The 20,625-nt window shown below is 44.1% G+C and overlaps 1 protein-coding gene and 1 long non-coding RNA gene across 10 annotated transcripts in view; both read left to right on the forward strand.

Annotated features, from left to right (window-relative positions):
- LOC107205629 overlaps nt 1-9,177 on the forward strand; it is a 39,447-nt gene extending 30,270 nt beyond the window's left edge. For all 9 annotated transcript variants that reach the window (XR_002001814.2, XR_002001819.2, XR_002001815.2 and 6 more), the window contains one exon: nt 1,109-9,177. This is a non-coding gene — a long non-coding RNA (uncharacterized LOC107205629). The remainder of the gene's footprint in view (nt 1-1,108) is intronic.
- A 2,283-nt stretch (nt 9,178-11,460) lies between these two features.
- Nucleotides 11,461-20,130, forward strand: HMGB1 (high mobility group box 1). Its single transcript, XM_015623559.1, has 5 exons — nt 11,461-11,656; nt 14,461-14,623; nt 14,905-15,050; nt 16,003-16,177; nt 18,169-20,130. The coding sequence occupies exons 2-5, from the start codon at nt 14,474-14,476 to the stop codon at nt 18,343-18,345; spliced, it is 648 nt and encodes a 215-aa protein (XP_015479045.1). The 5' UTR covers nt 11,461-11,656; nt 14,461-14,473; the 3' UTR covers nt 18,346-20,130.
- The last annotated feature ends 495 nt before the right edge of the window (nt 20,131-20,625 follow it).

Below are 20,625 nucleotides of genomic sequence, written 5' to 3' on the forward strand. Positions count from 1 at the left end.
AATCAGAGACTGTTGATTGTCTTGAACATTTTTTTGGGTAGAAGTTGTATTTATATTGATTTATCTGGTCACATGCTGATCTCTGAAAGTATAACTCTGCTCTAGTAATAGGAAGAATGGTGTCATGCTCCTAGACAATTCATTCTGTCCTTGGTCTGGCTGTCTCAAAGAGGTCATGGTAGTGAATGTACAAGGTGCAGTGGTGCAGACATTTTCAGGCATGGTGAATTGGTCACTATGGCCTCCCAAGCTGAGAGAGATAGCCCTAGGTAGGGAGGAAGCATGGGCCCCTTCCTGGGGTGGGATGGGAAGTGCTGCTGTGGAAGTTTGGATGGCTCAGCTCTCCACTGTGTAGTCTGTGTAGCCATGTGCTTGTGCCACCATAAATCTGATATCTGTAGTGTCTTCACTGCTGCTGTCACACACTCCTGATGTGTTAAATTTCCTGTTGTGTCTGTATTTCAGTGGGAAAACCTCATTATGAGCTAGGCATTTTTTTTGCTACAATCTCTTTTCTCATTAGCAGTTGTATGATACTAGGTGTGTGCTGCCATGGAGTTTCACTGAAACCTTAGGGAGACACACTGCTAGAACTTCTCACAACCTTCAGATAGGCTTAACAATGACACTTCTCATAGAAGTATTATTTACTTTCTGTCAGTTTTATAGTGTTTTAAAATATGGGAAGATTGTCTTATTTTAGTTTTGGCCATTGTGTTACTAAGAGGCTGAAAATCTACATGAAGAGCTGATGAAGATAAATACATTGCCTTTATTGATTTTAGACCACTCTCTTTTATTAAAAATAATAAAACAAATTACATATAACAACAAAAAAGCAGCAGCACACAGGAGGTGAGCAAACACACTGCAGGTACTTGTGTTTGCCTGAAGGGGAATGCACTGTGATCAATTAATGCTCTATAAATCTCTTGGTGTAAGAGATCACTGTTGCCTTTGCTGTAGCTGCAGCATTTTAGGGTAAAAATAGAGATCTTGTCATGGTCTAGCCACTCAGATTATTTTTCTGTGATTAGTTTGGTGTCTCTTTAATTAGAGGAGTGTGCTGTGTTACCTGATTTCATTATTTTTCTTTTTACATATTTAGGTCCTAATCTTCTGCAACTGGATTTGTTCAAATGGATCTTGATAGCCTGGGGGCCTGACAAAGTTCATGGGACTCTGGTGACTGCAAGTTCTCACTCTGAAGATCTGATTGTAGGCCTGAACCAAAATTTCTGTTTTGTTCTCCTGTCTATTTGCTTCTTAAATGATGAAAGTTATCCTTTAAAATGGTGTTGTCTTTGAGTCTTATGCACATCCACTTCAGAAGTGTTCAGACACTGTGTGCTTGGGATGTTTTCAGACATTGTTAAAATATTTCAGTTCTGTTGTGTGCCTAAACCTCATGATTGCTCTGATTATTGTGTTCGTTTTTTACATGTAGTGGTTCTCTACCTATAATGGAGGAGATCATCACCTGGGTTTTCAATCATTGTGGTATTTCTCTTAACTCAGATTTTTAAGTCACAGTAACTGTTGAAACTGTTCAGGTTATTTTTAAGGATTTTTGCTGGACAGAAAGTATAATTTATTTTGCAAACTTGGCAGCCTAGTATTACTGAAAGCTTTCAGTATGATGATACTCTGATGTAATAAAATAAGTAGGAAAAGACATTACCTTTTACTAGCTCTACTGTTACTTTTCTATTCCTGTGGCTGTGGTTACACAACACACAACTGAGAGTGAAGATTATTTTTATTTATATGAGCCACTGAATGCCTTGCTGTTCCCTGTCCTATTCCATGTTGCAGCTTCGCTGAATACTAAAGTTATAGCCCTGATAGAAGCTGTATAAAGGACTTTTGAAAAATCACAAATAGAATGTGAGAGGAAAAATAGATGTATTCTATGTTAGTATTTATATTGTAATACTTTTAAAGCAAGTATATAGCAGTATATAATATTTAAGAGATTAAAAGATCCAAAACTTTCTTTGTATATAGAGAATCAATTTTTTTTTGTTTTTGTAGGCTTATTATAATGATATTAAGGAGCTTCATAGTATATTTGATGAATTTTTGCATATTCCCAGAACAGAAGAGCACCATTGTCCTGTTAGACCAAGGAGAAAACTGAGCCACGTGTTTAGTCAGTAGTAAAGTCAATGATATTAAATGGATTCTCCTGCCTTTTAACCTTGTGCCACTGGCTCCATTTTTCCCTCAAGACCCAAACCTTCCATTATCATCATCTGCTTTGCATTTCTACGTGAAAGGCCCAAGGTGTTTCTGTTTGGACTCTCAGAAAACAAGGAAGAAGAGGTTGATTGGCCATCTGCCAAGGTGTGAGGTCTGACTTGCTCCTTGCTCACGGGGGCTGCTGGTGTAGCAGAGGCAGAAGTGAGTGTTCTGTGTGGCATTCAACTGCCTTAACCACATGCCCATCGCTCTCTTCCTGTAGTTGTGTCTTGTTCTCAGCATAACTCCTAAAGACAACACGTATACCAACCAATAAATAATCTAATTTGATGCACAGCCCCGATTCACTTCCTGAGCTGTGTCCTGCACACACGGAGCAGTCCTGTGGAAAAACGCAGCACAGTGCACGAGGCCAAAGAGTAAGGCTGTTTAGTGTTTAAACTTTGCAATGAAGCAGTGTTCTTTTAATGTCACTTATTATAGCTATAGCTCAATTTGTTTTTAACAAAGAACAAGAGAAAAATGAAAGCTTTCAGAACTGATGGTAACTGATTCCCTGTCTAGCTTGTGAATGTGACTATCCAGCCCAGTGAAATGCAACATCAGCTGATGGAAGGAGGCTGGCCACCTCCAGGGAGGAAGGGAAGCAAAAAGGATGGGTGCTTAACACCATGGGTGTATCCAATTTGCTTCCAAGTCTTAGGGACTATTTGTAGTGTTGACCCCAGCTCTTTAGCTTTTGTTTTCTCTTCAGCATTCCCACCCCCAAAAGTTAGCTCCTCCAGAGCTTCCCAGCGCAGTAGATGTTGGGGGTGTTGCTGTAGTCTGCTAATAATTTAAATGAGGAAACAGAAATCAAAAGTGGGCTTTTCTCCTATGTTTTCCTATTGAAAAATAAGAGGAGATGCTCCCAGTTCTCTCCACAATGAATTTCAGGGGCTTTTCTTCTGATCCTTGATCTCACAAATAGATGGCAAAAACTTTAATAATAGAAAATGCTGCTCTTGGCTTAGCCCTTTAATCTTCTTCCCAGTCAAATTGTAGTGACCTGCTGTGTTTGTAAGCTACCAAGGATGGTGTGTAGGCTCCAGTGCCAGGGCAATTGTGTTGGGAACACAAGCTCATCTTGTTATCTTTTATGTTAGAATTTGGTAGTGTATTAAGTTTTTTTTCAGGGAAACCTTGCCAGACCATGGTCTGAGTTTCCGTTTCTGTTAATGTCTGCTTTGTCTATGCATGGTGCTTGAGATCTGGTCACCAAGCCTAGTGATTTGCTATGAGGAAAACAAAACAATCTCCTACTTTGCTTTTGCATGTTTTTCTCTGGGATATGCAGTCTTGTCTCACAAGTAATGCAGCAAGTTCCTGTAAAAAGAACAGGTAGGAATACTGTTAAGGAAAATTTGGTCAACCCATTCACTGAAATTTATAAAAATCAAAATATTTGCAAAAGTATTCACTGGCATTTTGTTGCAAAATAAAAATGAAATCCCTGATTTTAGTACTGATTTATTTTTTTTTAAATAAGGATCAGTCTTAACATTTCATAGCTGTGGAGAAATGGTGGGAATGGGACAAAACAGTCTTGATACGAAGAATCACCTTAAGTCTTAATAACACTTTGTATCAGGAAACCATGGCCTGAAATTGCTGCCTGTCATATCAGATAATATTATCACTGATTTATTATGTTACTTCATCTTACTTGCTTTTTGTAATCTTCTGACAGGGATCACAGTTTTTTCTGTGCTTTGGGTGTCTTCTTTTGGTTTGGGGCTGTGGTTTTTTACCAGCACCTAACAGATCAGAGTCCTGACTCATGATTTGGCTTCCAGGTACTAAGATAATACAAGTAGTAATCATGCCTGCTGCTAAAAATTTTCTACCTTATTTCATTTGCATTTGTTTGCCTTCAGCTTCCAGTCATTGATTCTTGTTATGCCTTCTCCGATGGATTAAAGAGCTCTTTAGGACTTGCTATTTTCTCCACAGGAAGGTGCTTTTAACCTGTAATCAAGTTACTTTTCAGTATTATTTTTTTTTGTTTGTTTGATTTAAGAAAAAGCTAAACAGACTGAGCTTTTTAGGGTTCTCATTATTTAGGGTTCTAAATTTTTCATATTCCTGGATGATTTTTGTGGCTCTTTTCTGTCCATAAAACTGTGTGTTACTAGTCACATACACAAAAAAAATTACTTCTCTAGTTCCTCTTGTGTTAGTATGGTTAGAAATTGATGTTATTGCAAGGTCAGATTAAAAAAACCCTAATATGACTTCTACACATCTGAGTGTTGTAGGTATTAGAGGACAGAAAAGGATGGATGATTTAAAAAAAAAATTAATATTTTTAAGTGATCCACAAATCAGCAAGAGTGGGTGTGCAGGAGGGAGGCCAAAAGTATTTTGTATAGGTTCTTAAGGAGCTAGAAGTGAAAATAAACATAATAATTTTAATTGTAAAACAAAATAAAACATCAAAAATTAAGTGTTGTATTTAATATAGTAACATATACTTGCAGAAATTTTGTAGGATTGAATGAAAAATGTTTTTTATTAACAAACACTGTTGTGGGTCACTGGAAATAGAGGCCGTAAATGGAAGTGAATGTACATATCCCTTACATCTGTTTAATCCCATAAGTAGTCACTTGCTTATATCTGGAAACCCAAGAAATTATGTGATCTGTTATACTGAAATAGAAGAAATAACACAGTATTAAGAATTCCTTTTGTTTTACAAGTTGTCAGCATTAAGTCATATAAAAGATCAAGCAATCAAAATCCAGAGCTTCAAAGAGGCTCTTGAAAATTTTACTGCTTCAGTATTTCTTTCCAAAGGGATGGCTATTTATTTTGATTTGCATCCATACTTTAGGACAAGGTTAAATTAAGTTTATAGGAAGGAGACTAATCAGATGCCTGTCTGGTCAAAACACCTCTGTCTAATGTTGTGTCTGACAAAACTTTGATGTCACAACCCTGACTTCCTGTCCAAACTGACTTTTGATTTTAAAAAGAACGTGGCTTTCCATTTGACAGCATTCCCTCTGTGAAATTCAGGGCATATTCCACAAGGATCTTCATTTGTTTCAGCAAGATGAAAGTTCATGGTAATATCGTAAATGGGGGAAAAATGGATTTAAAGTAATGCAAAAGACTTAGAATCTTCTAAAATTCATGAAAAAGAAGTAAAGGTGAACGAGAACTGAATAGAAAGCCAAATGGCCTCTAGTTAAGAAAGTACTAAGCTAAATAGATTTAGACTACATGTTTGTGTGTGTTAACTAAAAAGTTATTACTAAGATTTTGGTAATGCAATTTCTTGGGGTAGAAATTGTCCCCCTGCAATGATGAGCTCACAGAGCCCTTTTCAAAACAACCATCTGCTGTTGGAAAAGGCAAGAGAAGTGGGCATTCCCTTGGATGCTTTTTGGTATCACAGGCTTAGTGTAAAGTATGTTGTATCTTACATCCTAGGTTGCCTCAGTTTCTTCACCTGAGTCTCAGAAATCTTGGAATAGAATCCTTAAATAAAAGGAGATAATGTAATTGAAAAGGAGATAGTAGAAGAAAAGGACGATTATGACAGAAGCTGGAGACAATTCCAAGAGAATGTTAGCATGACTTCTTTTCTCTGAACAGCCAACTGAGAGGTGATCCTCCTTTCTGAACCAGTAATAAATTGCTATGGCTGCATGTAATGGTAGGTGTTTGACCAATGAAGCACTCAGTGCAGTGCAGGACATACTGGAAAACCATTTTGAAAGCAGGGGGACGGGGGGTGTGGCTAGAAAATTATTAAATAATGCTACTGATGATTATTTGGTGAGCAGGTGCAGCTGCCAGAATGCATTTATCTTTGCACTAGTGGAGCAAGTGGAGGAGTGTGGACAAAAGAAGAGAAGAAAAAGGGGGCAGAAAGGAGAGAGATGGAGAAAGGATAAGAGTTCTTTGAGGCTGCTTCTGCTCTTCCAGGATGTGTTCTTTGCCATCTGTAGTGAGTGGTATATGCTGGTAACTTGTACTTTTAATCTTCCTTTAGCACCATATCTCCATGGGAAGGTAGCAGGTTTATGAAGTTATGAGTATGTGGACAGCTCCTTGAATGAATGAGAAACTCCATTGCATTGTAAGGGATGAGACAGACACTACTCAATGACACCCATGTACACTTGGCTGTATTTAGCAAAAGGGTAAGGCTGTCCTGTCAAACTATGCAAGTTCCCCTTTTGAAGCTGTGAGCAAATGGTTGTTTCCTCCAGCAGTTCCTGTAACTGCTTGTATGCAGTCTACATTCACAGTATGTCCTGGGTAGTTACTAGATAGAGTGATGTGTGCTGCATCCTGATTCTTTGGATATCAGCATCCCATAAATTCACAATAATTTTTTGGTTTGTGGAAATAAGAGTGTACTAGGATTTCTAATATCGGGGACTGTGTTGGCGTCAAGGTGTCATCTTCATATGCTGAAGCAGATGGTTTAGTCTGTGTTGCAGTCCCGCATAAAGGACCAGAGTACAGGTCAGGTGATGTTTATATATAGTGTATTTTCAGAAAACATGTAGATAAGGAAGTAGTAGCTCTGTCCCAGGACTGTACCTAGCTCTAGGAATCTTTCCAGTTTGACATGGAGCATCGAGGTCTGTCTGAAGGAGTCCTGGTTGTGAGAGAGCATGTCCTGTTGAATCTTCTGGGCTGGATGAAATAGGAAGGAAGGGCATCTCAGGTATTTTTTCTTTCATCACCTTAGGCCTGGTTGTATTCTGCTTGTTCAGGTGTAGAAGTCTAACAGTGGTGTCAGCATCAGAAGCTTCCCTGCCTCTAGACTGGAGTGAGGGAGACAGAGTACTAACACCTTTAGAGCAGTGTCTGTGAAGATGGACAGCAGCATTTTGGGTTTATTAGAAGCAGCTGATAACTCTTACCTCAGTGGTAGGCTTGAGTGTACAATACATAAATGATCTGGAGATTTTGGAGGGGACTGAATGTTTGATACCATGTTTCCAGAAAGTTGAAGAGATAAGTGGATGTTGCACTGCATGTTGTGTTCTCAGCAAAGCAAGTATCTCAGCAGGTCAGCGATTTCAGAAATAGTGCTGTCCTGAAAGAACATTTTTTGAACTCCTTTTTGCTGTTGAAGCTGAACACAGTTCCATCTGTCTGAAACTGCACATTGAGAGCTTCACAGAGGCACTTAAAGAAGTTACGTACTTATGCATAAGGAATAAGATGCTGAAGGAATCATATTTCATAAGAGTGAATCTATTAATCTTACCATAAAATGGTTACATTTTGTACACATATTCACTTTAAAAAATGTTCATGGTATACTGATCATCAAGAGGAAAAGTCCATACTGATGTATCTTCACCATCTTTCTGAGCTGAACATTGTGGGTATATGTTTTTGCTATGAGAATCTACTTACTTAATACTTTTCCATACATCTGCTAATATCTGCTAATTCCACAGAAAGTGTACAAATTTTCAATTTACCCAATTTGTGGATAAAAGCTCTATGTAACTACTGACCCTGATTTAGGAATGTATCAGCTCTAGAAACGATGGAATTGTCTTCAGGGCTCACATGTCAACAAAAATCAGCTGGTTCGCATGTGAAGCTTGGCGAGGAAAACGCTGCAGCGGCACTGGCGCCGTCCCTGCTCCCTGCCTGCCTCTCCCAGACCTGCTGCCTTTATTCAGCCGAGGTTTCCTTGCCTGTCTGCCACTGCTCCACAGTTAGCCCTTACACACCTGGGTCAGCCAGCCACTCATCCGTGGGGAGTGGACAAAAAGCCACTTGAAACCCTGCTCACTGATACAGGAGGGACAGCAGCCTCCCCTGATTACTTGATGCAATGTGAGCAAGTCCAGAGAGAAAGGTAAAGCAAATCAGTGGTACTGTTTGCAGACATACTGATTCTCATTCCTTTGAACCGAAACTTTCTCTTCCAGACGTGATTTTATGGAAATATTTAAAGTGTATCTCCTAAAGATTTCAAATAAGACACCAAATCAAAAGATTGGCTGCAAATCTGCATCTAATAAGCAACTGAGAATTGTGTTCATCTGGGCTGTGCACAGACTGGCACTGCAGCCTCAGGAAAAGGGCAAATATGGCCCTTTTTTTTTTCAAATGTGCTGTGAAAACCCTGCTCGCTGTAGGGACGGGAGTGTTCAAAAGCAACAGTGACAATCTACATTACTAGCAGCTCCATCAGAAGTATATGTGCCCAGGTGCCCTGTCTCCACAGATGTTTTGCTCTCGTTTTGAGCTGAAAATGTAACTTTTTTGTTGAGAAAGGCTTTCAGATCTTGTTAAAAATAGCCTAATAGTAGCTTTGGATTTGAGTGACAAGCTAGTTGTTACTATGCAGTTTTCATAGTAATAATCTAGTACTTTTGACCCAAAGAAACAGTGATATCATTCCTTGAGAGGGAGGACAGAGTGACAAAATCTGGAAGCCCCGTGACGACACTGAATCTCTTTGTTGTCAAGGCAAGCTGTGAAATCATCTGCTTTCCTGCCAAATCCCACTGAGGAGTAAGCAGTGTCTTTCACAGAACACACATTTTGCAGGAAGAGATGGGGCACAGAAGAAGCACATTCCTGCCCCATGGGAGGTGTGCTGCCCCATACCCTGTGACTTCTGGAATTGATGCAAATGTGTTTTCCCACCTCTGTCAGCAACACCATCACTAAAGTGAGCAGACGCTTTCTAAGGTTCTTTATATACTGTGACTTCATCAAAAATTCTGCTGGAGTACTGTCACCAATGTGTTTCACAGTTATTTGGGAATGGGGGAGAATGAGATCTCTGAATCCCTCAGTCAGGCTCCACTGCCAACCAGGTAGTCTGTACTTGTTGGAATTCTCCATCCTTGTTTGTGTTTGCTATTAGTCTTTGGTTGTGAGCTAAGCGGGGGATGATAGGAAGTGAGAGGTAAACCTTAATAAAACTTTTTTTGTCATTCAGTTGAAACTTCTCTGTTTCTGCTCAGCAACACATTGTTCAGAACAGTTTTGTCTTTGGAGAGGTCTTCCTCTGTTACCTCTAAAAAAAACTGGAGAACAAAAGGTTTAAAAAAAAGGTTGATAATATATAGCTGATGTTTCCATTCAAGTTCAGCTTGCCATGTGTGGAAAATGAGTTGAACCAAAAGGCTCCTTAGAAAGATTTCTACTGGTTTCCAAGTGAGTAGCCACAATGGGTATCCTAAAAACTGAAGTATTTGAAAACACATATCTAATAGAAATCCTAGTTTTACTCTTGCTTTGCAATATGACAGCCAATCTGTGTGTCTTTTCCCAATGTATATCCTAGTTTGCAAAACACCAAAATTACTAAACAGGGGTTTTGAAACTTCCTCTGCAGCTACATATTTTTTTTTTCCTGAAGCAGTTGTACTGGGCTATTGTGACCCGAATGTTCTGTAGGCAAAGTTTATGTCCAAGAAGTCAAAGGTGTTTTGTGTTATTCAAGTGATCTCAGTGACTGCACCTGTCTAGTGGAGTGTAATTTAAAACAGATTTGAACTTCAATGAGGTTTGTACAAGAAGGCATGGTTGTGAAGTATCAGAAGGGATGTGGCACAGCGTGAACAAGAGAAGAAACATATATTGCTTCCGTAAAAAATGCTACTGTCTGCAACTGATGAGTAAATTCTTTTGTATTTCTGTCATCAAGGACTGCAGAAGAAACCCACTGGAATATGCAAACCTGTACAGGCCTGAGCATATAACTAACAGAGATGAAGGAAAACCCTTACAGGGATATGTCTCTTAACCAAAATTCTTCTCACTTGCCTTTTACTGAAGCCTCAGCTCTAGACAAGAGCAAGAAATAAAAGCATTACTTTGCTTTCCTTTCAGGTCTGGTTTTCACAGAAGAAACCTTAAACTTCAGTATGTGCAAAGCTATCAGCTTCTGCACACTACACCACATAAATACTAGTGATTTTACCGTTTTCTTCTGTTGCATATAAAGGTTTAAACTTTAACTGCAAATCAGAAAAAAAAACCCACACAATCTTTCCTTGAGACAGAAACACTCATGTTCCTTATTATTAATGTATTTTTGTATGATTTCAGGTAGCAGAATCACTGTTTTCATATGTCCACCAGCACTTCTTCACACATGAGGCCGTTTTAGAATTAGGGTCCTTATTTGGAAGGATCATGAAGCACCATGCCTTGCCAAACAATTGTTATCCCTTGTGTCAGACCACAGACCCTTCCAAAACTCCGAGAGCATGATAATTAATCAGTTATCTCAATCAGCCATTTATACTCGAATATTTGTGCCCTCTCTTCACTCAAGTCTGTGTTACTACAGCAAGTGTGCTGACATTGCCTTTCGGGGCAGAGCAGTGGTTTTGGATTTTTCACGGCAGCGCTCCTCCCAGCGTTGTTTGGGCCAATAAAGCAGTGTGAACAGCGAAGCTGATGTTAAGGGGTATTTCTCCTGTTCGCTAGTCCTGTACAGCAGCCTCGTGCGGTGCAAGTGACGGTAAAAAAGCAGAGAGAGGAGCAGCAGCGAAGGACAGGTGAGGTGTGGCTCAGCGCGCCCCTGCCCCGGGATGCCCGGGACGGCGCCGGGCCATCGCTGCACCGCTGCTGACAACTCAGGAGGAGCTGCCTGACCACTGCGGACTATTTCTCGTCACCCAGGAGGTTACGGAGAAAATCGGTATCTTCCGACTGCTGTTCATACAGGTAATTAAACCATTTCTGGAAAAAGAAAGAAAAAAACCCCAAAAAACCCCATGAATCAACAAAACAAAACAAACGTCGCCCATCCTCGGTGAGGGGGCAGAGCCGCGCACGCAGCCGCGGCAGCGGAGGGGAGCCCCGTGCGCCGGCTGAAACGGGGCGAGAGGAGCCGAGACACGCGGGCTCGGCTCGGCTCCCCGCTGAGCTCCGGCTCCCGCGCCCGGGCGGCGCGGCCGCTGGGGCGGGGGGCGGCGGCGCCCTGCTCCTCACCGCGGGGCGGCCGCGGGGGTCCCCCCGAGGCAGGGGAGGCGGCGGCGGGGTCGGTGGGGCCCGCGCCCCTCGCGGGCGGCAGCGCAGCCCCGGGCGGGCACCGCCGCTGTGCGGGCCCCGGCGCCGCCCGGCTCCCTGCGCTCACTTTTATATTTGCGCGCCCTTTCCCTGCTCGGTGACGTGTCCCGCGGCGCGCCCAACCCGCGGCGCGCTCTGGTCAGGACAATGGGAGCCTGGGCCAATCGGCGCGGCGCTCGGCTTGGCGGCGGCCAATGGGCGCGGGGCTGTGCAGAGAGTAATGTTACCAGCGCCGCGAGTGTGAGGAGGCTGCGTATCGATCCCGCGCTCAGCCATTGCGGTGCACCGGGCTGCACAGCGACCCAGCCAGCGCTGGGGCCGGGCGGGCGGCCGCGGGAGCGTCTCTGGGGCTCGGGGCCGAGCGAGGGCTGCGTGCCGACTCTGTCTGACACGGGTGAGTACGCGCCGGGGGCCCCTGGGCCGGCCGGGCGCGCTCGCCCGCTCGCCCGCCCGCTCGCAGCCGGGCGGTGAGCCGGTGGTGGCCGTCGTGCCGCCGCCGCTGCATGACCGCGGAGCGCGGGGCAGCGCCGGCTCGGACGCCCATACACAAAGGCGAGCGGGGCTGTGCCAGGGAGACCCTTTGCCGGGCGGCGAGCCCCCCGGCCGGGGCGGGGCGGGGGCGGCGGGCGACTTGGGGAGAGCGGGGCGGCGGGAGGCAAGGGAGCGAGGTCGGGAGAAGAGAGGCGGACGAAGGGAGCCGGGCGAGCGGCCGGGGGTCGTCCGCCGCGGGGGGCGAGGGCCGCGCCGTGCCCCGCTGTAAGCCGCTTACACGGTACCTCGCCGTAGCCATCGCCGCGGCGGCGGGGCGGGCGGTGGGGCGGCGGGGGCTCCGGGCGGGCCGCGCCGAGCCGCCGGGGCGGTGGGGAGCGCGGGGAAGCGGGGCGCGGGCCGGGGCGCCGCTGGCCCCGCGGCCGCCCGGCTGTAACATGGCTGACGGCAGCCGCGAGCGAGAAAACAAGGCGAGCGGCGCGGAGCAGCAGAGGAGGCGCTCGGGCGGGCGGGGGCGCAGTTCGGGGGAACTTTTTTTCTCCAGCAGCCGCCGCTCGCCCGTGCGCGGGGCCGGCAGCCCCGGGGCCGCACAGCTCGGAGGGGCGAGGGAGCGAGCGGGGGGTCCCCGCCGGGGCTTTTACCGCGCCACCGGGGCTCGGGCAGCCGCTGAAAGCGCGCTGGTCTCCCCCATCTTCTTCCCCCCCGCTCCCACCCACCTCCCCCCGTCTCCCGCCCGCCCTCCCCCGGCTGCAATGGCTGAGCGTGTGCGCCAGGGTAGCGGCGCGCTCACACAAAGGGAAGGGAAGGGAGGAAGGAGCCATGTTCTCTGCGCGGCGGCGGCAGCGGGCGACGCCACAGCGGCCATTCCGCGCCGCCCGGGTTGCGCTGCCGCCGCCCCCGCGGGCGGGGGTCGCGCCGCCCGGCCCCGCCGCGGCCCCTCTCGGCGGGGGTCCCGCCGCCCGGGCTCGCCGCCCCGCCCGGCCGCGGGGGGTGTGGTGGCGGCGGGGGGGTGGGGAGCGGCCGGCTCTGCTCCTCGGCGCACAAAATGGAAGGAGGCTCGGCGGCGGGTGACCTCCTCCGCCAGGAGCCTGCGCCATGGCGGCCGCTCCCGCCGACACCGCCGCTGCGGCGGCGCGGCCGGCAGGGAGGGAGGGAGCGCAGGCCGGGGCTGCCTCGCCTCATGGCGGCCGGAGCGGGCAGGGCTGGGCATGGGGGCGGCCCCCCCGCCGCGGCGGGACGGGGGCGGCGGCGGGAGAACGCTTTGTCCCGCCGGGGCCGGGGGGTCGCCGCCTGCGGACAGCCGCACCCCGGTGGGTGTCCTGCTCCTGGGCATGTGCTCGCCGCTGCGAGCCCTCGCCTGAACGTGGAATAAAACTTATGTTCTCCTTAATAACGGGACTAGTTTTTTCTTTTCTTGCTGGGTTTTTTTCCCCCCCCCTTTTTTTTTTCTTTTCCTTTTCTTCCTTCCTTCCCAGCCCCGGCAGGTCTCTTGAGGGACTTGCGAAGTTTCCCTCTGTCTGCCCCCCTCATAGGGGAAGCGTCCAAAATGGCGGGAAGGAGGAGGCTTTTAAAGGCCAGCCCCGGGGTCGCGGTGCCCAGCCCTGGCCGCGGCCGCCCCGCGTCCCCAGAGCCGCCGGCCCCCGCGGGCACTGCCCCGGCCCGGCCGAGCCCCGCGCCCGCTGCGCTGGGAGCGTCTCCATGGCAGGCAGGAGCGGCTCCTGCTTCTTCAGCCCTCTTGTTTACTTGATAGAAACTTCAAACCGGACGTGTTTAGTCACAGAGCAGAAATCTGTTTCTGTCTATCCGCCAAACCGATAGGAAATACAGCTTCTGTGGCAATATGGGCAGGCACTGCCTGCCCTTTTTTTTTCCCTTTCACGCTTCTTTTTTTTTTTTTTTTTTTTTTTCCCTTCTTTTAATTCGTGCTGAAAAGCAGAGCTTGTCAGGGTGCGAGTGACTTTTTCCAGGGAGCTATGAAGAAATACTCCGAATGTCTGACTGGGGTGTGAAAGTTCCAGGAAGGTATTTTTCAGTCCCTGAAAGTGTCAGATTGTGTTCTTGCTGAGCACAGCTCTTCTGGCTGTACATAAATGTTGTGCTCCTCCCTGTGTAGGTTGTAACATATCTGTCCAAATGAGCTATTTCATTCCTGTATTTTGAGGTATACTTGCAGAGGGTAGGCTTTTGCAGTACACATAAAGATGGCTGGTAACACATGGCATGGAAAATAATTAAAAAATGTACTTTTAAATAAGCACCATGGGCCTACAGGGATGAGGTAGAAACCATAGTCTGTAAAAAGAAAATTAGTAATCCAGAAGGCCACTGAGACAGGATACTTGGATCCTTTCTCCATCCTTTCAATAGAGTTTATTCTTCCCAAGCATGTGATTAATACACCAGTAGTAATCGGGGTGTACAGGTTGCACTGCAGCCCTGGCCTTCAGATTCCTTGGATGGATAGTTCTTGTTTGCAGGAGACCATAACTGCACGTTTTAAAGGCCCTTTGAGATTTCAGGTTGCTTGCATCCAGGTCACCCCAGATAGGGATGACAGAAATCTTCAGTAAACTTTCCAGAAGGAAATCTTTTTCCCATTGTATTATTTCAGAATACTGCTCTAGCAGGTCTTGTTTGGTCGTGACTTATTTCCTGCCTTGGTTTGTTGAAAGTTCAAGTTTTAAAGGTGTCTCATTTGCTTCATGACAGAAAATCAGCAAAAATGGGCAAAGGTGATCCTAAGAAGCCGAGGGGTAAAATGTCTTCGTACGCCTTCTTTGTGCAAACCTGTCGGGAGGAGCACAAGAAGAAACATCCAGATGCGTCAGTGAACTTCTCAGAGTTCTCAAAAAAATGCTCAGAACGATGGAAGGTAAGAATAGCTGCTTACAAAAACCCCCACAAAACCTTAAATGACTGCTTTTTGTGAAATACCATTCAAGACGCTAAATGGTTTCTTTAGAAACTCAGGTTTTGGGTAAGTATGAAGTGCAATTGTAAGATGAGTGGTAACTGTCCATTGTCCTTGTCTTACATCTAGCTCCCCCAACTGAAATTTTGGAATGGACTTTGGTATGTTTTTGATTCTTAAAATACTGTTTTGATCCTTACATGTCCCTTCTGAGGTATTCTGTGATTCTAATTGCCTTCCAGACTATGTCTTCTAAGGAGAAAGGGAAGTTTGAAGATATGGCAAAGGCTGACAAGCTTCGTTATGAAAAAGAAATGAAAAACTATGTACCACCTAAGGGGGAAACAAAAAAGAAGTTCAAGGATCCAAATGCACCGAAGAGGCCTCCGTAAGTAGATTCCTAGCTTTTTAGGTTGTCTTGTTTGGCACCATCACACTGGTGTGTATCTATAAAATGGTAGTTTTATCCAGGAGCTTCAGAAATACAAGACTATATGATCTTCCTCACCAGTGGTGTGAAGATAGGTTGAAATTTTGGTTTTATTTTCAGGTTGGCTTGTCCCACTATCGAAGTTGGAGGAACGGCAGCCTTTAAAAGTAGATGCAAAAATAGACTGTGTGATTTTGACTGATATTTCTAATTGTTGTTAAGAGGGTAATTCCAGTGTAATACGGCAGTGAAGTACTGCAGGCCCTACTCTCATCACCACCTGTTGGCTTGAGGAGAATTTTTGATTGGCAGTCTGTTTTAAAATTGGAGGCTTTTGCACAGAACAGGTTGGAGGGGTGATCTTCCTCAAAACCAGCTTGGAAAGATTCAAGCTTTAGCCATGGCATAGTGACGACTGGCTTCAAATTCATCTTCTACTAGACACCAGTACTTTATTGTGTGTGTATTTCTGTGTTTTAAGCTGAGCTAATGCTGAAAGGGGCAGGGAGGTTCCTTTACAAGCTAATGTTCCTTTACAGCTGGTGCTGTGGTCTGGAAATCCTACTTTGCCAACAAATATTGCAGCCTCCCACCTCTAACAGTTCCAATATAATGTTTGCTGCCCTAGTATCATTCACTTACTCATAATTTCTAAAGCTTTTCTCTGTGTTTGGTACATAAAATCTGCCTATCTGGGGATCCTGGCAAAAATGGGACCAGATGTGCAGCATTATTTAAGAGAAAAGAGTGCGTTGAGTTTGCAAAGTGACTCGTTCAGTTCTGATCCCTTCCATTGTAATCAATGTCTGTCTCACTTTTAGGTGCTTTTTCCAAAATGCGAAGGTCCCAAAAGTTGCTCCTGAAGCAAAGTCTAAAATTTCAGTAATCTTCTCTTATTTTTCCTCTGTAGTTCGGCTTTTTTCTTGTTTTGCTCTGAGTTTCGCCCAAAAATCAAAGGAGAACATCCCGGTCTGTCCATTGGAGATGTCGCAAAGAAACTGGGAGAGATGTGGAACAACACCGCTGCAGATGACAAACAGCCTTATGAAAAGAAGGCTGCTAAGCTGAAGGAGAAGTATGAAAAGGTAACACTGACATTTAGGGAGATGCTTTGGTTTAGACAGATTTTCCCTTATTGTGTACCCTGATACCTGATGTTGCAAATTATAATATGCTCATGACATAATTCATTAGATTTATTGAAAAAGGTTGTATACAGAGGCAAATGGTTCATTGGCGTAACACTAAATTTGAGTCCTTTACATTTGTCTGTAATTTTGAGCTGTCACTGGTGCTTTAATAAATACAGTGGGTTCTGTATCATTAGTAAATCCATAGGTCACAGCAGAATTTGAGTTGAGTTGGTAGTAGTAAGTAATGTTGGTAAGGAATTAATTGGTTCTCCCTAATTTTGGACATACTGGTGAGCATCCTTGAATGTTAGGATAATTGATACATGTAGATGATTTTTAAAATTTATTCTTGGGAAAATGACAAAACACAAAGGAGATGCTAGTTTTAGGCATGTGTTTTTTTCCTGGACCTACTTTGTGTCCACGTCCTTTCTAGCAATGAATTTGGTTAATTATGCATATGAAGCAGCTTGTCATACAATTTTTTTAATTATTAACACTAAACCCTGCCATCATAATTGGAGCTGTAGGATTCCGTTGTGCACACAGGATTGTGCAACACATGGGTTTATTTCTAGAGGCAGATTCCCAGCCCAGTATGGGGGCCAAGGGAAGAGGAGGGGATGCACGTTGGCATCATCACCCGATGATGCTTCACAAGGGGTCAGTGACCACCTGTAGCTGCCATACAGCACCTGTGTCCTTTGGCTGCTGTCACCTTCCTCTGGCTGCTTCAGCTGGCAGACAAATCCCAGTTCAAAATTTTTGCACTGTAGTGTGCAAGGTGTAACCTTGCAGCCCTGTTGATGTGGCAGAGAGGAGTCACAGGTCCAGGAGCTTTTCCACACGGTGCTTTCTGTACAGCTTCATGGTAATTGCTTGTACACACAGCCAGGGCAACTCAGACATTTATAAATGATAGAGTTACTAATCTTTATTCACAGATCTTATTTTAATTTTCAGTAGTAGTGTCTTTATTTCTTACACTTGCATGTGGAATTTAAGGTGTAGTAATCTTAGCTATTTCACTGCCTGGCCTTTGACTTAGTGGGTATCATATCTTCTCAAAATTTCCTGCTAAGCTGTAAGGGAGTCCAAGAGAACAGTAAAAGATTAGTGGTGTAGTGTTTATTAGATGGGGAATATTGGAAGATTTGGATCATTTGTGTAAATGTGTTGCTGTTTCTCTAGCTGGTTTGTGTAAGCTGTGTAGATCAATTCTTCTGCCTAATTGTTTGGCTGTTTTGGCACAAAGTTGGGAAGTCTTAACTGCTTTTATGACTGTGCCTTCCAGGTACGGTTTTGACTCCCCTGTAGCAGGAACTGAATTTTGTGCGTTTCAAACGATTAGAATAAATTTATTGCATGCAGAAGGTGGCACTGTCTACCCTTTAATCAAGTTCTTCTTTTACCTTTTATTTTGTAAACTTCTCTTAGGCGGAGTTCAGCCTAACAGCTCTTTGCTGAGGTGTAACACTGTAGCTGTTAGGCTGGGTCATTCTGATGTGTTCTGAGTGGCTAATCCCAGTTTGTGCCTCAAACAAGGGTTTTCCTGTGTGTTTCCTTAGGCCCTGTAGAAGGTGGGCCTAGAAAGGGACTTTAAGAGGTTTCCCTACTTCATTTCCTTGTGGGATAGTGGGCTCAGCTCTGCCTTTGCTGTGAGAGGCAGCAGCTTTTCCAGCCTGTTCCCAGAAGCCCAGCAGTGGGGATCCCTTAGCTGCCATAAGCAGTGTGTAGCAGCATGCCAGTGTAATCTCTGTGCTAGAGAGTTCCCGTTTCTTCGGCTTTGGTTCCCCTCGGAGCTGAAGCCGCAGCTCCTGGTCCAATCCCAGTGGGAAGAGCAGGTGCCTGGGTGACTGCTTTCTCAAGTGCTCTGTGGAGGTTGCTCAGACTTCTTGGCTGGTTAAATCTTTGAGAGATTGTTCCTGCTTTTCTTCTCCAAGGATATTGCTGCATACCGGGCCAAAGGGAAGGTTGATGGAGGCAAGAAAGTAGTTGCCAAGGCTGAGAAGAGCAAGAAGAAGAAGGAAGAGGAGGAGGATGAGGACGAAGATGAGGAGGATGAAGATGATGAAGAGGAGGAAGAAGATGAGGATGAAGATGATGATGATGATGAATAAGTCTCTTTTAGAGCAATTTCTTTCTTGTCTATAAAGCATTTAACCCCCCTGTACACAACTCACTCCTTTTAAAGAAAAAAAAAAATTGAAATGTAAGGCTGTGTAAGATTTGTTTTTAAACTGTACAGTGTCTCTTTTTTTGTATAGTTAACACACTACCGAATGTGTCTTTAGATAGCCCTGTCCTTAGTGGTATTTCAATGGCCACTAACCTTGCCTGGTACAGTGTGGGGGTTGTAAATTGGCATGGGAGTTATAAAGCAGGTTCTTGTTGGTGCACAGCACAAATTTAGTTATATTTGGGGATGTAGTTCATTTCTCATCTTCAGTTGTCTCTGATGCATCATAAAAATAATTGTTGTTCTGTTAACTGAATACCACTCTGTAATTGCAAAAAGGAAGAAAAAAAGTTGCAGCTGTTTTGTTGACATTCTGAATGCTTCTAAGTAAATACAATTTTTTTTATTAGTATTGTTGTCCTTTTAATAGGTGCCCTTGAGAATCATACTTTTTCTTTTTTCTCTTTTTTTTTTTTTTTTTCTTTTGAGGGGAACTCATCTTTTGCTTTATTGAAAGCCCGTATGGGATCATGGGAATATTACAGTTTTCATCTTTCATATAACCAGCTGATAAACAAAGCTTTGATCTGCATACCCTGCATTATCATGATAGGGTAAGAAAAGAAATATATAGGCATATGATGAAAATATTCTTCCATAACTGGAAACAACAAAAAATTCAATCTCAGCAAATGGATACTTGTTCAGATTTTTGTGAAATGTAATATTCTATTGCGTTGCATGAGTTTACCAGTCTTGGAGAGTTGAGAAGTATAGAGTTCAATTTTACAGAAACTAAATACTTTGGGGGGTGGGGAGGGAGGGAATGTTAAATTTTGTCCTAGAAGGACCCATAGGAAGAGTGTATGTCCATCTGGTGTAGAGAAATTTACACGTGTGACTCTGTTACCATGTAATGGAAGTTATATTTGTAAATCTCTGAACACCTGGGAGTGATGAGCGTACCTAAAATGTGTAAAGTTAAAAGCATGAAATGACCATATTATTTTTTGGTGACAGGTCTGGTGATGGCCACGGGCTTTATACCATGAGACTCCTGGTAGCAAAGGGCCCACAAGAAATGATTTTTCTTTCTAAGATTTCTATAAATGGTACCATTATTATTTGTTAAATCTATGTAAATTCATATTTGTATTCTTGAAATTCTAGTTTTAGCCCTTTAAACAAAGTTGTATATTGTCTCAAATTGAAAATGAGATAAGATGTATTTTTCCTGTTAGGTTTTATACCGCACTCTTGATGTTTGCCCATTTTTAAGTTAAATATAGTTGTATGGAAAAGTACATTTTATTAAATTTTGCATTAAAAAGTTAAATGTTTATGGTTATACCAACAATGTCTAATTTGGTCAAATACAGTTCTCTTCCAAAACCAAAGCTAAGGGGTTTTTTGCATATTTAGTAAAACTTCAAGTGCTGGCAGCTGTAACTATTTTCACATATACCTGCTTACCAGTTTGGGGGACAATTCGGCAATTTTGTGGTTTCAAAATTATGGTTCTCTTAAGTGCCAGTGTTTAAAAACAAACAAACAAAAAAGCATTCTTGTAATTTTACACGCTTTTGTGATGGAGTATTGTTTTGTTATACAATTTTGACTTTCAGATTCTTATTTCAATTTGCATTTATGTATAACTTCAGGAGAAATATTGAACATCTGAAATCCTGGATGATACTAATAAACTAATAATTGCAGAGGTTTTAAATACTTAGTTAAATGGCTCACTTAATACCCTAAGGATTTGGGGGTTTTTGTGTGTGTTGGTGTTCTCAGATATGTACATCCCTGCTTTCTGTTTCAAGCAGAAGAATGATGCTTCCTGCAAGGTCTCGATATAGAAAAGGGTAGGACAGACAGATTCTTTTGTCTCCTTAAACTGGACATTACACATTCAAATGCTCGTAACTGATGACAAATAAATTTTCTGTGCTGAAGGGTTTTTTTGTTTCCCCAGGTCATCAGAGGAAAGTAGACCCATTTCTTGTTCTTGGAACAAGTATACTTAATGAGATCCCCATAATCTTGTGCCTTTGTTCTCGGTGCTTGATGTTGACAGAAGTAACCTAGAGGATTCAGCTGAACTTAAAAGATGAGTAGTGAGTGCTTCCCGGCAGCCAGGCACGGCCTTTGCTTTGCCTTTGACTTTAGCACATAGGTAACAAACAGAGTGTGCTTGAGGCTGAAGAGGGTAGGTAATGTA

The sequence above is a fragment of the Parus major genome, chromosome 1 (genome assembly GCF_001522545.3).
Source record: "Parus major isolate Abel chromosome 1, Parus_major1.1, whole genome shotgun sequence".
Lineage (NCBI taxonomy): Eukaryota > Metazoa > Chordata > Aves > Passeriformes > Paridae > Parus > Parus major.